The sequence below is a fragment of the Mercurialis annua genome, linkage group LG2 (assembly GCF_937616625.2).
Source record: "Mercurialis annua linkage group LG2, ddMerAnnu1.2, whole genome shotgun sequence".
In the NCBI taxonomy this organism is placed as follows: domain Eukaryota; kingdom Viridiplantae; phylum Streptophyta; class Magnoliopsida; order Malpighiales; family Euphorbiaceae; genus Mercurialis; species Mercurialis annua.
This window is the reverse complement of record NC_065571.1, coordinates 5,392,332-5,406,956: the sequence shown is the minus strand read 5'-3', so window position 1 is coordinate 5,406,956 and position 14,625 is coordinate 5,392,332. Positions and strand designations below refer to the sequence as shown.

General features: G+C 31.3%; 1 protein-coding gene across 1 annotated transcript; it reads right to left on the bottom strand.

The window, feature by feature from the left end:
* Positions 1-8,264: 8,264 nt before the first annotated feature.
* LOC126667813 (cullin-1) lies at positions 8,265-14,276 on the bottom strand. Its single transcript, XM_050360899.2, has 20 exons — positions 14,084-14,276; positions 13,591-13,773; positions 13,412-13,511; positions 12,959-13,144; positions 12,708-12,755; positions 12,418-12,621; positions 12,265-12,342; positions 11,912-12,001; positions 11,722-11,802; positions 11,570-11,636; positions 10,822-10,853; positions 10,659-10,745; positions 10,429-10,578; positions 10,287-10,342; positions 10,062-10,182; positions 9,764-9,925; positions 9,530-9,673; positions 9,209-9,427; positions 8,951-9,118; positions 8,265-8,878 (listed from the first exon to the last, which is right to left on the bottom strand). Exons 2-20 carry the CDS (start codon positions 13,728-13,730, stop codon positions 8,777-8,779), a joined length of 2,235 nt encoding a protein of 744 aa, XP_050216856.1. The 5' UTR covers positions 13,731-13,773; positions 14,084-14,276; the 3' UTR covers positions 8,265-8,776.
* Between the last annotated feature and the right edge of the window lie 349 nt (positions 14,277-14,625).

Below are 14,625 nucleotides of genomic sequence, written 5' to 3'. Positions count from 1 at the left end.
AAACATATCTAAATCACTAATCCACTTAATTAAATCAGACCACTCAACCGAAAACCGCCACCCGCTGCCACCAACTTTTTCTTGCAGTGGATCGTTGAAAAAAAATTGTCCAAAAATTTAATAAATATATATATATATATATATATATATATCAATTTTAAATTATTAAATAAATAATTATTTTTAAATTTTAATAATTTAATAATTTAATAAATATATTTTTTAAATTGAATTCAGTGAACAGACCCACCGTCTGTGGATCTGTTATGAGAAGAATAGACCCATCACGGTGTTTTGTTCACTAGATTTGTTAAAAAAAACACATAATTTTTTATTTAAAATTTTAATATTAAAAATAATTTTTTATTTAATTTTTTAGAATTAAAAAAATAATTTTTTATTTAATTTTTGAATGAATTTAGGTTTGGTTATATTATATTTAATTTGGTTAGGTCTTATGTGATTTGGTTGAGTGGGTGATTTTAGATTTGGCTAGATTGACTTGGTTTGGTTTGTTGTTTCTTATATATATTAGGGGTATTTTGGTCATTTTACAGTAAACATATTTTAGTTGATCATTACGTGAAATTTAGTGGGGCTTAGCGGGCCAAAATTTAGTTCAGGGATTTGGTGATAGGACCTAAATTGAGTGCCATCGATAATTATTAGGCAATATATTATTAACTGTTTTCATTGATTTATATATATAATTCTAATATTACAATTCAATGTTGTGCTCTTTGACATCAGTTGGTGATACTTCGTTTAGAAATCGTACAAAACAATGTGTCGTTGAAATTTAATTTTTCTTGCATTTTCGTTTGAAAAACTAGTCGAGAAATCCATTTTGTACGACTCCAACCTTGTTTACGAAATTTATTAGAGATCTATGGTTTTTGTATTGTTGTAATTATTTAGATATATAAATTTTATGTCCATTTAGTTAGAATTATTTTAAAATCTAATTTAATGGGATTTTGTATTTGGTGACTCATTAAATTATCAAGTAGCTAGCCTGGTTTGCTGTAAATTATTATGGCTGAATTTGAAATTTCTATAGTCCATTTTCATCCGTGAATAAAACAATTTTCAGTCAAAAAAGATATGTTTTATTTATTTTAAAAATGAATATTAATTTCCAAATGAAGTGACAAAATTAAAAAGACATACATTTTCCATCGGTCAGATAATCAATTTTTTTAATGAAATTTTATAGTACTCGTAAAAAGTAAAATTAGAATTTAATTTAAAAAAAATTAAAAATCATTAAGCATTTAATAAAAAAAAGGGCTTAATACATAGTTTGATTTCTGAACTTGTATCCGTTTACCCATCCCTAAACTTAACGTCTTACCTATAGAATCTTTGAATTTATTAAATAATCCGATTTGACCCTTGAATTTGATAAATATGTAAATATTGAACCTCTCCGTGTCCACCTGTCACTTGAAATATTTTAGAAAAAATTATGTACGGAGAGGTTCAATGTTTACATATTTATCAAGTTTAGGGGTCAAATTGAATTATTTAACAAGTTCAGAAGTTAGATAAGTAAAAAGGTATAAGTTCTGGGGTTAAATTGTGTATTCAGCCAAAAATAAGTGTAATGAAGCTCACAGGAGGACAGAAACCCATGACATGATTCACACAGCATGACTAAAATAATGTTGATGATGCAATCACCAAACTCATAAATATCATTTACTCAATCAATGAAAAGAAAACAAGAAAACCCTTTTTATTATAAGTAAATCAATTGTTGGGTTGAAATGAATGGGCAACAACTAACAATTATGATGACATAGGCTCGCATGATGAAACAATCACCTTGTTTAAATTAACAATTAATTAAACACATTACTCAAAATCGATCAAAATTTTAAAATTTAACTTTTTTATTTATTTATACGCTTCACATTTTATTTTTTATATTTTCTATTTTATTTTTATATTTTCTATATTAGATATACACCGGAGATATATTGAAAATATATCCGCGTTGTATTTTTCTCAAAAAAAATTTAAAATTAATGGCAGTGGAATAGAACTTTGATATTTATTTTTAATATGTATCTGCAATATATTCTTATGTTCCATTTTAAAACACACATTTAATTTTCTATAAAGATAAAAATTGTAATTAGTATAGTATTTTTTCTTACTCTATTTTTATTAATAGTAGTTGAATTTAGAGTTAGCCACGGGTCGGATAAGACCGTGAACCGGCCCAAAACCGGTCAAATTTAGAACCGGACCAAAGTCGGCCTGAAACCATGAAAAGACCGATTCAGGGCTGGTTTCAAAACTTTTGAGCCGTGAATTGCCGGTTTTGAGTCGGAATCAGCGGTTCAAGGGTCGAACCCGTCGATGAAAATTAATTAATTATATATTATATTTGTTTTAGTTAATTTATTTTAGTTAATATAATATTTATAATTTATTTTATTTCATTACTCTTTTGCAATATTATTTTCACATGTTATTTTATTTTTAAATTGTACTTTTTTAAAAATTTAATTTATATTTTATTTTCAGTTTTTTTTGAACCGCCTAAAGTCTGGAATCGAAACCAGAACCAAAACTGTCCAGTTTTGAACCGCTATAAAACCGTCACTTAGACGATTCCGAGCCGGTTCCATTTTCTCTTAAACCGTGACCCGGCGGTTTCGAGCAGGAACTGCCGGATTATAAATCGTGACCACCTCTAGTTAAATTTATTCCCTTCATTTCAAATAATTGTCCACTTTCTTTTCCTTTTTCTTACTTTACTTTTTATATAATTTTATTCAAAGTCCACCATTTATTACTATTATTTCGAAGAAGAAAAATTGAAGTCATATTATTTAATAAAAATATAATAAGAATGATGAAAATAAATTTATAAAGTTCATTATATTTAGTTGTGTTTTTTAAATTGTGGAAAATAATAAAATGAACAATTATTTTGAGATGGTGGAAGTAGAATTGATTTTAAATTTAGAAAAAAAAATACTAACATAAAATTACTTTAAGAATAGAAGTGAAATTTTAAAATGAAAATTCCAAAATGAGAAGTGTTCAAAAAGAGATTGAATGATTATTTTTCATAGACAAACATACAAATAAAAATATTTTTAGATAAAAAAAAATGAAAATTCTAATCTCAAAACATAGTTTTAAGAATTAAAAGATTTTCTATATATAGTTTTGTGATTTTCTCATTAATTAATTATTCACCTTAAACCCATTAAAAAATTGATATTGGAAGTGAAATTAAGCCTTTAATTCAAGAAGAAAAATAGTGAAAAAGATTGATGATGCCACAAACTTAGTGCTAAAATAACAATAAAGAAAAATTTGCTGTCCAAATTTGGAAGTGTGGAGGTCCATACAGAGAAACATGAAATGATCACGTCCACTTCCATCAATCCCCCACTCCATGGAACGAATGAAAAAAACCTTGTGCTCCTATAAACTAATTCTCTAAGTTGGAAAACAAGTGCTCAAATTATTGCAATATAATAATCAACCAATAATTCAGAAAATAAAAAAGTTTTATGGACGGTAGTTATACACTATGTTTTACAAAAACTTTTCAATTTCATATTTTAGTGCCGAGTCGAATTCGAGTCTCAATTATTCTATCAAGTTAGAGTTTGATTTTTTAAAATGAAATCCAATTCAGTTTCAAACTTTATATTTTAGAATCGAATCGAGTTCGAGTCTCGATTATTATATCGAATATAATCTCGTAAATGAAACTCGATTGAGTTCAGATTGGGTTTTAAACTTCATATTTTAGAGTTGACTCCGATTTGAATTTGACAGTATTTTGACTCGATTCGACTTCACTCTAATTCTACGTACGCTGATCTTTAACAATGTAACTAACAAAATTTGATGCATAATCTGCACCCTCTCAGTTTGTGAACCTCTATTTTAAAAAGTCTTTTACAAATTTGGTGCCAAACCGCGTATTATAAAGGATTTTAGAATTACATTTCATTTTAAAACTAATTGGTGTTAAATAAAAATATCCAACCAATATTTAAACACATGTTCATTCACATACATAATCAATATGAGATACCCCCACTTCATCATCTAGAAGTAGGAATTTAAGATTTTTTTAAAAGAATTTAGCAAGTAAAAGACAGAAGATGATGAAAGCAATAATCAAGTGACTTGAAAAATGGGAATATAATTGAAGGAGTGTTGCAGCAACAGAGCTTAGGTATTTTTAATAATGAATCTGAGTGACAGTCCACTAACTCAGTAAACAACAAAAGCTTAATGCAAGTGTATGCAAAATGTTGATTTTCTAACAATCCATCATTGTGGAATTTTCACTTACTACTATCAATCACTATCAATTTTTTGCTTTCAAGTGGAGTATGGTGTGAGATCAGCATATGGGTCCAACAAATCACAGCTTCAAATAATTCTACATCTTGCATTCTGAATTAATTATGCTAAGGGTTAAACACTCGCTTAAATCATAAATTTTAACGTAATTTATAAAAAGAAATACAATTTCACCAAAATTAGCAACATCAGAATATATACATTTCCGGCTTTCACATCAGTTTTCAATGAAAAATAAATCGATGTTCTGATTGCCAAAAAATGAAAGTTAATGGTTGATTTATCAAATTTTAAAATTCGCGCTGTAATTGCAAAACACGCCAACTTTTTATAATATTTTACAATTAACCCTTATATTAATAAGCCTTAATCATTGAAAAATATCTCACATTTTTTACTTTTTTGTTTATGACCCAAAATTTTAAGATCGTCAATTTTTGTTCATATTACAATTTTCGATTTCAATTGTAGCCATTTGTTCAAATTAGAGTAAAAAAATTTAAAATACATTCTCTGTTGTTCCAATTTGCTTTCATGCCAATAATAATTTTAAACATGAAGGATATATTTGATTTTTTTTTTAATTTAATTTAAACAAATGACTAACTACGATTGGAACTGAAAATAAAAAATGAGTTAAAATTAATGATTTTGAAAATTTTAACCATAAATAAAAAAATAAAAAATAAAATATTTTTCTTATTATTAATACTTTTGAACAATGGGTTTTAAGTGGAATTGCAAATGGAGAAAAACAAATAAAAAAAGCAAAATAATGGTAGGAAAGCAGCCTAAACGAGACGAAGTAATTGTTAGTGTTTGCTTTAGATTTGGGAGTGCTAAGAGAACCGTTAATTTTGCTTTATTCAGTTCCACATTACAGAGTTTTGTAAGATTAAGTTTGGTTTTGACGCACATTCTTCGAATCTCATTCTAACACTTCAATTATTGTTTTCTCTTATGCCACATCCCCCTTTCAATCCAAATCAATGCTACTACCGGACTACTTAATCACTTTCAAATGGCTAAATCTCATACTTAGAACTGATTTTTAACTTGGATCTTTAAAAAAAAAAAAAAAAAAAAAGGTACACATCTAAATTATAAGGTTTAATCATTTAAAAATATTTCTACTTTTTTACTTTTTCTGTTTATGTCCTAACTTTTTACAATCTTCAATTTTACCTTTTAATTTTAATTTTTAATATCCGTTATACCCATTTGTTTAAATTAAGGTGAAAAAAAAATTCAAATATAAACTTCATATTATTTCATATTTGGATTTTTATAAAAATATAAATTAAAAATATGAAGCAATATAAACGACATGTTGGACCTTTCTTCCACTCCAGTGCCCTTAATTTTTAGGGGTCTGATCACAAAACTCCCTGATGTTTAAAAACGATCACAAAACCCCCTGATCTTTGTGGCGGCGCTCATAAACCCCATGACACCAAAAAATCGGCGATTTTTGTAAAAAAAAAGGGTGACGTGGCAGCGCTTTTCCAATGCAAACCCAACAAATTCTAACCACATGTCAGCCCATGTCATGTGACACCTCACTAAAAACACAAGAAAATTAATTCAATTAAAAACAATTAAAAGTTAAAACAATCCAACCATTCAAATCAAACCAAATTTAATTTAACCAAACCACTTTACCCCTACCATTTTCCGATCACCACCACCCTCCCGCCGCTGCCTCCACGGCCGGAATTTTTTTCCGGTCGCCATCTTTTTCTTCCACCTGTTCTTCATCAAGAACACACCCATTTGAGTCTGTTTTTGATGAAGAACGAATCTATTCTTCATCAAAGAAGAACAAACCCGATCTGGGTTTGCTTTTCTTTGATGAAGAACGAATTTGTTTTCCATCAAGAACAGACCCATCTGGGTCTGAAGAATAAATGAAAGAAGAAGATGGCCAGAAAAAAAATTCGGCTATCGAGGCGGTAGTGGCCGGAGACAGGTGGCCGGTGGTTGGGATGTAGTGGTTTCTCAAATAAGGAGTATTCCTCTCAAATTCAAATTCTCTTTATTTTTTCAAGTCCACTTATAGATAACACCTAAACAAAATGATAAAAGATATAATAAATTAAACTCAAATTCACTTACATGTCACACATCTAAATAGTTGAGAAAAATAAAAGAATTTCACACCTAGGAAAAGAAGGAATTTTTGACTTGAAGGGAGTCATTCTTTACGGGAATAATCGTACAGAATGTCATCGTCTAATACTCTAATTTCCATCATCTATGTGAAACTCAAATTCCACAGGCTCTGAAAGAGGCGGATTAAAATGAATATTCATCTTACATAAAATCAATTAATTTATACTTAATATTTAATTTTCGCATGTATGTTACTGAGATTTTTTTAATTATCCAAAGTCGAATTCGTTCATATATTATTCGCCTTGGAGTGCAATTGAACTTGGACCAATGATTCTAGCCTCTCATCAATAATGAAATTGACCTTCTCTTCGAATTGGCCTAATCACTCAAAAAACCCTCACCTTTAATTTTTTTTTTCAATTCCACCCCGACGTTGAAAATTAGTCAATTTTACCCACTTTTAAATTTTCCGTTTTCAATTGTACCCCAATTTTTTAATTTTTGTTAATTTTTTAACTTAAATGATGAAATCATTCAATTAACTAAGTTTAAATATGAAATTAAATTCTTTTTTATTCAAAAAAGTACAAATAAGTCTTTTATTTTTAAAAACTAACTAAAACCCATAATCATATTAACACTAACTTAAATTCTTAATTAATTTAACCAAATTTAAATAAATTTTAAAAACGTACAATTAATATATGCTAGACATGGAGAATGTTTTAAACAAATTTCCAAATGAAAAAGACGTTAATTTAATTTTTCAGGGTACAATTGAAACACAAAAATGCAAAATAAGGTAAAATTGACAAATTTTCACGTCAAGGTATGATTGAAAAGGAGCTAAAAGGTCGGGATTTTTTAAGACATTAGACCCTTCGAATTTGATTTCAGGAGTGATAATCACTATTTTTGACTTTTTTAAAGGAATTTCATTCTATAAAATTATAGAATAGCTATTGTAGAATGAAATCATTATTTTTCTCACTTTTTGAGATGAATACTTATTCCATAAAATCATAAAATAGCTATTTCATAAATGCCATGTTTGGTTCATAAAATAGGTGCGGAATGGAATAACTATTCCGTATAGAATGACAATTCTTTGCTTTGGTTCATAGGATAGGTATTCCAAAGAATTGTTATTCCATGATTTTGTGGAATAAACACTCCTCTCAAAAACTAAAGAATGGCTATTCCATTCCTTATGGAATAACTATTATATTCCATGCTATTCTATTCCATGAACCAAACATGGCCAAAAAGAAATGAAATTCACTTTTTAAGATGATTACTTATTCCATAAAACCATGAAATGCTAATTGCATAAACCAAGGTCAGTAATAACTATGCTATACGAAATAATTATTCTATTCGGAACCTATCCCCATGAACTAGACATAGCCTACACATAGCCTAAGTTTTCAAATACGAGCGAGACATTCACATCTCCAACAGAGACAGATGCCTTCCAGTTTCTAATTCCTATCAAAGCAAGCTTAAAGAAAGAGTAAATAAAAACAGAACGACTCCTCTTTTTAGTAGATTTAGACTACCTTTTGCTATTATTATGAATTGTTAATGCAGAATATCTGGATATCCGGCAGAGATTTATGCTGTTAGGCCATCCAGTGGAGAGAACTTTTTCATAATCATGAAGTTTTACGTTTCTATAAGAATACACAACCTAAATGTTCAGTGATAGGTTTATGGATCATTATCTATGATGAATATGAACTGTGAAGATAGCTCAAACCCAAGCTGAGTATAAGTTAAAAAGAAAAAAAAGAAAAGAAACTTGATGAAACTTAAAAGTAAATGTCCATCAAAATAAATAGAGGGAATTTGGTATTACTATTACAAAAATATACACAAATGCTTAACATGGAAGAACGATGACGTCCACATTCAAAACAAACCATTCATCCGATAGTTTCAGAAACCAGCAAGCAATCAAAACATAATGCAACTAAAATAGGTTACATCTTTTATCTTCTTCCACCGACAGACAGCAGCAAAGAAACAACTAAGAAACAGGAGCGATGGAATTGCAGTTGTACAAAAAACAAGATACAGAATGGTCCTATGCTATCAGCATTGGACCTCATTATGGAATCAATGTATAGGTGGTGGTGTTCATACCTGGTTCTGAAGCCAAAATGTACAAGCAGCCTCAACTCCTAAGAAATGACCAAATGAGGCACTCAATTTATGCCGTTTTTATGCTATTTCCACTGTGTGCAGTCATCCTTCTGGTGCATCACAGTAGACGCAGTCACCACTCCATTATTCATGGATAATTTGCCAGGTCACATTATGCCAAGTATCTGAACAAATTAGGATTGTCTTTGTCCCTTTCGAGATAGTCTCGCGTGATCAAATCTTCAATCCGCTTCTTTATTGCCTTGAAATCAGGCTGAAAAAATGAATCCAGTTAGAATAGCTGAAATATGGATCACAAGAGAATAAAATGACAAATGGTCTAAACCTTGAACATGCGGCCCAACTGCTCAACGCATTCCATAACCAGCTGTTGGTGACCTAAGACTTTCCGACTCTTCATTATGCGCACTATTGAGGCATCAATAGCATACCGTCTATCCTTGTCAACGTCTTCAATTACTTTCTTCTTCTCATCCACGGGAGGAAGAGGAATCTAAAAGTTACAGGAAGTTAATGTATTCTGACTTGCATATTATGTAATTGGTAATTTTAAATAAGATACTCTGGGTTAGCTTTCAGTTACCTTGATCCTCCTCATTTTGTCAGTGAACTTGGAATTGAATTCAAAGACATCAGTAGGAGAGATTGTTTTTGTATTTGGTTCTTTGTTTAGAATCTTATACTTTGCACATGACAGAGAGTGAAGAAGTCTAACAACATCATCATCAATCAAATTTAGTTGAGTCATGATCTCCGAATAACTCAATCTGTCGGAAGAGTTGAAAAGCAATAATGCAGAAGCCTATTTAAAAAAGAAAAATAAACATTAGTCTCAATCTAAAGGAACTCTTAAAACTCTAGGTACGATTAATATATTGACAAATGTTCCGGATTAACAAATTACCTGATAGGTTGTCACAATCAGTTCCATGGTTTTAGGTCCAAATTTCCCAATGAGATTACAAGTACCCAAGGAGTATATCCATGTAAGTTTTCTATGCTTTGTTTTTGTTTGATAAAATTCCCGAAAAACTTCTACACATTTGACCTAAAACAGAGGAGTAGAGAAGTGTGTTAGCAAGCAGCTCTACAACCATATACCTTTTTTTTTTATCAAAAAAGGGCAAAAAGAGCATACCATTTCTGCTGGAAGGTTCAAATCAAAAGATTTGTAACTTGGCCAGAAGCCAGTTGTCAAAACAGTAACAGTCAAATCAATCCCTGGATTTGCATTTGGATTACCACTCAAATACTCTTCAAAACTAGTTTGGTTTTCCCTTGCTAATGTCAAATCCGTTACCTAGAAAAGAATTTCAACTTTAGGAGAGAGTTTATCAAAATAATAGATTATATACCGAGTCAACTACTAATCAACAAAGTAATATAAATGGATCCGCGTAAACTTATCAGTAGAGAACACTACAAGAGCAATTTACCATCCCCTCCATCTTTGAGGTGAACTGACCACCACATTGCTGCTTCAGCTTGGTCAAAATGCTTCGCTCGTGATCATCATTAGCACTCTTATCAAACAAAAGGCGTCGTGCAAGCTTTTTTCTGCCAGTAACCAGGTAAGGAAAGATAATTGTATCACAGTTGAAAAATTTCTACGCAGATTACCCAATTCACACATCTAATCATTAGAAAATGGCACAATGTACCTATAAAATTCTGCAAACAAATCCTTATCACTTATATAAGCTAGCAGCTTTACCACCTGCACAACCACAATACAGAATTCAACAAACCAATTGACAGAACAGTTAGAGAAAAATCAGACTCTAAAATGAAAGCAAAACTGACCTTCTCAAGTGTTTCTTCGATGGCTTCGTCGCTCAGTTTCTCACTCCCACCTTTTTTAAGAATATTATCACAAAATGTGGCTAATAGTTCTGCACTAGAGCTTCCGGCGACTCCCTTATTGCAGAAGACTTCAAACGCCTCTTTCAGTGCCTAAAGGAGGAAATTGTTTTATCAAAACCTGCAAGCTAAAAATTAAAAGATCTAACAGCTCACTGCAAATAGTGGACTACCTTGTGGAAAAGGGTGTGGTTCTGAAAACAATCATTGACATATGCCAAATATTTGTCATGCAGCTCAATAACCTTCCTCACAAAAACCTGAAGATCACCAATTCAGTACCCAAATATTTCACCAGTACATTTTAATTTGATGTAGAAAGTGACAAGTTTTTACCTGTTCTTGTAGACCAACAACATCTCTTTTCTCTGCCTGTAGAAAAAATTGAAAAAAATTCTAGCATTAGACTCACATGAAAATATGGTCTGTAGCAATGACATGGTTCTCATACATAGTTAGATCAGTATTGACATAAAGTGCAAATCTTTCGAAGAAATCAATAATGCAAAAGAAAAACCCTAATGGTATTAAATAAAAAAGGATCTCAAACTCATGCTATGACCAATCAGGAAATAATTTATCGGAATGAAGATTGTTTCCAAATGAACCTTCCACCAACTCATGACAAGCTTACATATGAGGCATTTGAACTCAAATAAACACTAGAACTTATTGTAAGCTAAAAAAAAGGGGGAACAGTGATTGATAATCATGTTTCATGTAATTGCTATGCAATGCAATATATTACTATCTTTATCAAATCTGTGCCAGCAAATCAAAACTAAGACTACTTCAACTGTTGCTACACTAACCATAATTTAAGTTAATAGAAGCCATCCCCACAATTAACAACCCATGATTCTAAGATCTCATCACACTAAATTGCATAATGTTGTCAACTGGAAAGCGTGACAAGGAAAGAAAACCGAGGAAACTTTAATTATTTCCATTCCAACTTTTTAATTCTTGTCAAGGTGGGAGGAAGTGGAGTTTGGGAGAGATTTCTACAGTGAAAAGAAAAGAATGAAAGAATATTCTGCAAGCGAGTTGCATAATATGATAAAAGCAATAATAATTACAATACTTGCCTTCTTGTTGCTTGCAGCATCTTCTGCTTGTTTGACCAGAGCTGTCCCTTCAGCAGTAACATGCTGTTCAAGGAGCGCCATTTAGTATTAACAGTAAAGGGATTGAAGAAGCAAAGACCAAAGGAAAATAATTTTTAAGGCTGTCAACCTGCTTGAATATACTAGAAACTGGATCTAAGCCTCGGGTTATTTTAGAAAAGAGTCTGAACATCCGTGATAAATCCTCCACCTGAAAAAGAATTTGAAGAAGTAAAAATCAAGAAAAGAATGCCTAATTTGCAAGCAAACTGAAAACAACATTTACTGGGAATAACATAACAGATCATGCCTCATAGTACCTTGTCATCCCTAAGCAATGCATGGCATCCAGAGTGCTCCTTTTCAAGAAGTTGATTTGCATATACAGACAACAACTCATGTTGAACTTTCTGGATTAAGAAAACAGGGAAATTGTCATAACAATATTAAGTGTGTGTGTGACAGCATCATCAACTCATCAAACTAACTGCAGAAGGTATCACATTCATGATGTTAATTCTAAATAGCCACATTCATTCAGTTAAATCATGTTTATTATCTTAGGAAAAGATAAATAAAACATACCAAAATAAATGTCGAAGAGCAATTTAAACCAAATGATTGAGAAATTTGATTTACACACACATACACAGGAGAAAACAAAGTTACTAACCTCCAGCAACTTTGGCTCACTACTGAAATGCAAGTAGTGAGAAACCCTATCTTTTTCTCGTTTTAAACACTCCTCAGCCTGGGATCACGGATTAGACACAGTTTAAATATGAAAGCAATTCTATGTCAATGGTCAAAAGAAAATCATGTTTACTTTTAGCATGTAATCTGGACAAGAGTCTTCCAGAATCCAGTTTGATGCTTTTCGTGAATAGTAAGAAGCTGTATCTTTAAGCATTGCTGCTTCAAAGTCATTCTCATAGTAATCCATCTGCCCCATCCCAATTTCAACAAAAATATCCAGAACGTTCTTCAGCAAAGCACGGTCAATCTGCTCTCCCTCACGCTCCTGGTCAATCTGAATTTAAAGAAGTTACCATTACTAATCTTATCCAGGAACTTCATAGCAGACTATAAAGTTAAAGTATGGAAACTTGATCATACCAAAGATATTACAGCATCCCTCACTTTGCCATTTAACTCCTGGTACACCTGAAATGAAATGGATGCACATCATAATTTGCAACAGGGCTTCTGGAAAAAAACATATGGTGAAAAGTAGATGATTGAAAATAATATTTTTAGTTAGGACTTAGGATTGAGGTTCAAGAAGGAGAAGGAAGTTTATTATCCTTCAGAGACATTGGCTTAAGATGCAAGACGCCAACACTGATTAAAAAAAAGTAACTGTTTACCAGATCACGGAAGCAAGTTAGTCCAACTTCATTGAGAGGTGGAAGTGACCGCCGAGCAATAAAATAGCGGTCAAGGTAGTGGAAGAAACGGGAAAGCCACCTAACCATGACTTTATGGTTTGCCCACCTTTTCACAAGCTCTCTCAACATAAACTCGTCATGCTTCTCTCTTAAAGATGGTAATACCTGAACCCAAAAACAAACTCAAATTCAGAACCGATAATCCACGTAAGCTTCAAAAGATGCAAATTACGCCTCAGAAACAAAAACCAGAACTTATCTAAACGAGGGAATATTCAGATTCTGCCTATGAAATCATAATAAACAATAGGCGATAATAAAATACCAAAAAAGAATCATGTATCATAAATTATATGCCACATGGAAACCATGATTCTGATCATGTATATACTGAATAAGAGCATGAATCTCAGAATTTTAACTGTTCCTCACCGTGGAAGTGATATATTCTTCGAAAGATTCACGGTACTTGTCATACAATTGTTGAGAGTAATCATGAGGTGGCTTCTGTGTACACATGTTATAGATTGTTCTGCAAATAAATCCAACTTTATCAGCAAATGTAATTTAAAACATAGACCAATTAAACTAAGTAAAATAAAAATGATTACGTATAAAGCATCATGTAATCCTCAGAGCTGAACTGAGGCTCAGGTAACCCTTCCAGGATGTTCTTCAGCTTAGTTATCCCTTTCTGCATAAACTCCCATCCTTGCTCCAAGTCAATCGTTTTCCGCTCATTCATCGTCATATCGCTACAGAAACCTAAGTTCTCAAACCCTCAAAGTCAAAATCTGCAATAAAAATAAACACAGCCTGTTCATTAATACATCAGGGAGCTTCACATTCATCACATAAACCCTAACTAGTTCATTATCCAACAAAAAATACAAACTCATAAACAGCTTAAAACTAGCTCAAACAAACAATTTAAAAACTACATGGGTAAAACTCAATCAACAAGTGATTAAAACATAAATCAAAACCCTAACTACCTCTATATTTAGAACATTCAAAGCGGTAAGTGTACAATTAAGCTAAAAAAAAGTAAGACCTAATGAGAAACGATGATCAGAGATCGAGAGATGTAAAAAATGGAAGTACCTGTGTGAACATGTAAGATGTAAGTATTAAAGAGTGATTTAATTAGATTTAAATTAGATTTAGAAGGAAAAAATGAGACGGTGGAGAATTGGAAGAGAAATTCCGACAAAGCATTGATGAGGAAGAGGGTGTTGTTAAGAAAACATCCTAGACGAGTAGATGTATGTGGCCTATCCTCTTTCTTTCGGGTCTCTCTCTCGCTCGGATCCTCCATAATTAATTAAGGTAAAAAGTAGACAAGAACCATCGTAATTTTAACAAAAGTATAGATTAGCCCTTAAATTATTTTTGAGAATAATTAAGCACTCATTAATTTTAAAATAGAACAAACAACTCCTTTTATCCAACATTATTAGAAACACCCGTTAATTTCTTATGTATCTCTCATAACCATATAGTAAAAGTGTTAAAAAATAATTTTAATGTTCAAAATATTTACCAAAAACTTGATGGGCTAAGTGTCCAAAAAGTAAATTAAAAGAGTTTAAATGTTTATCTAAAAAAATTAAAAGATCTTTTTGCATAATTTGAAAATATCGAGG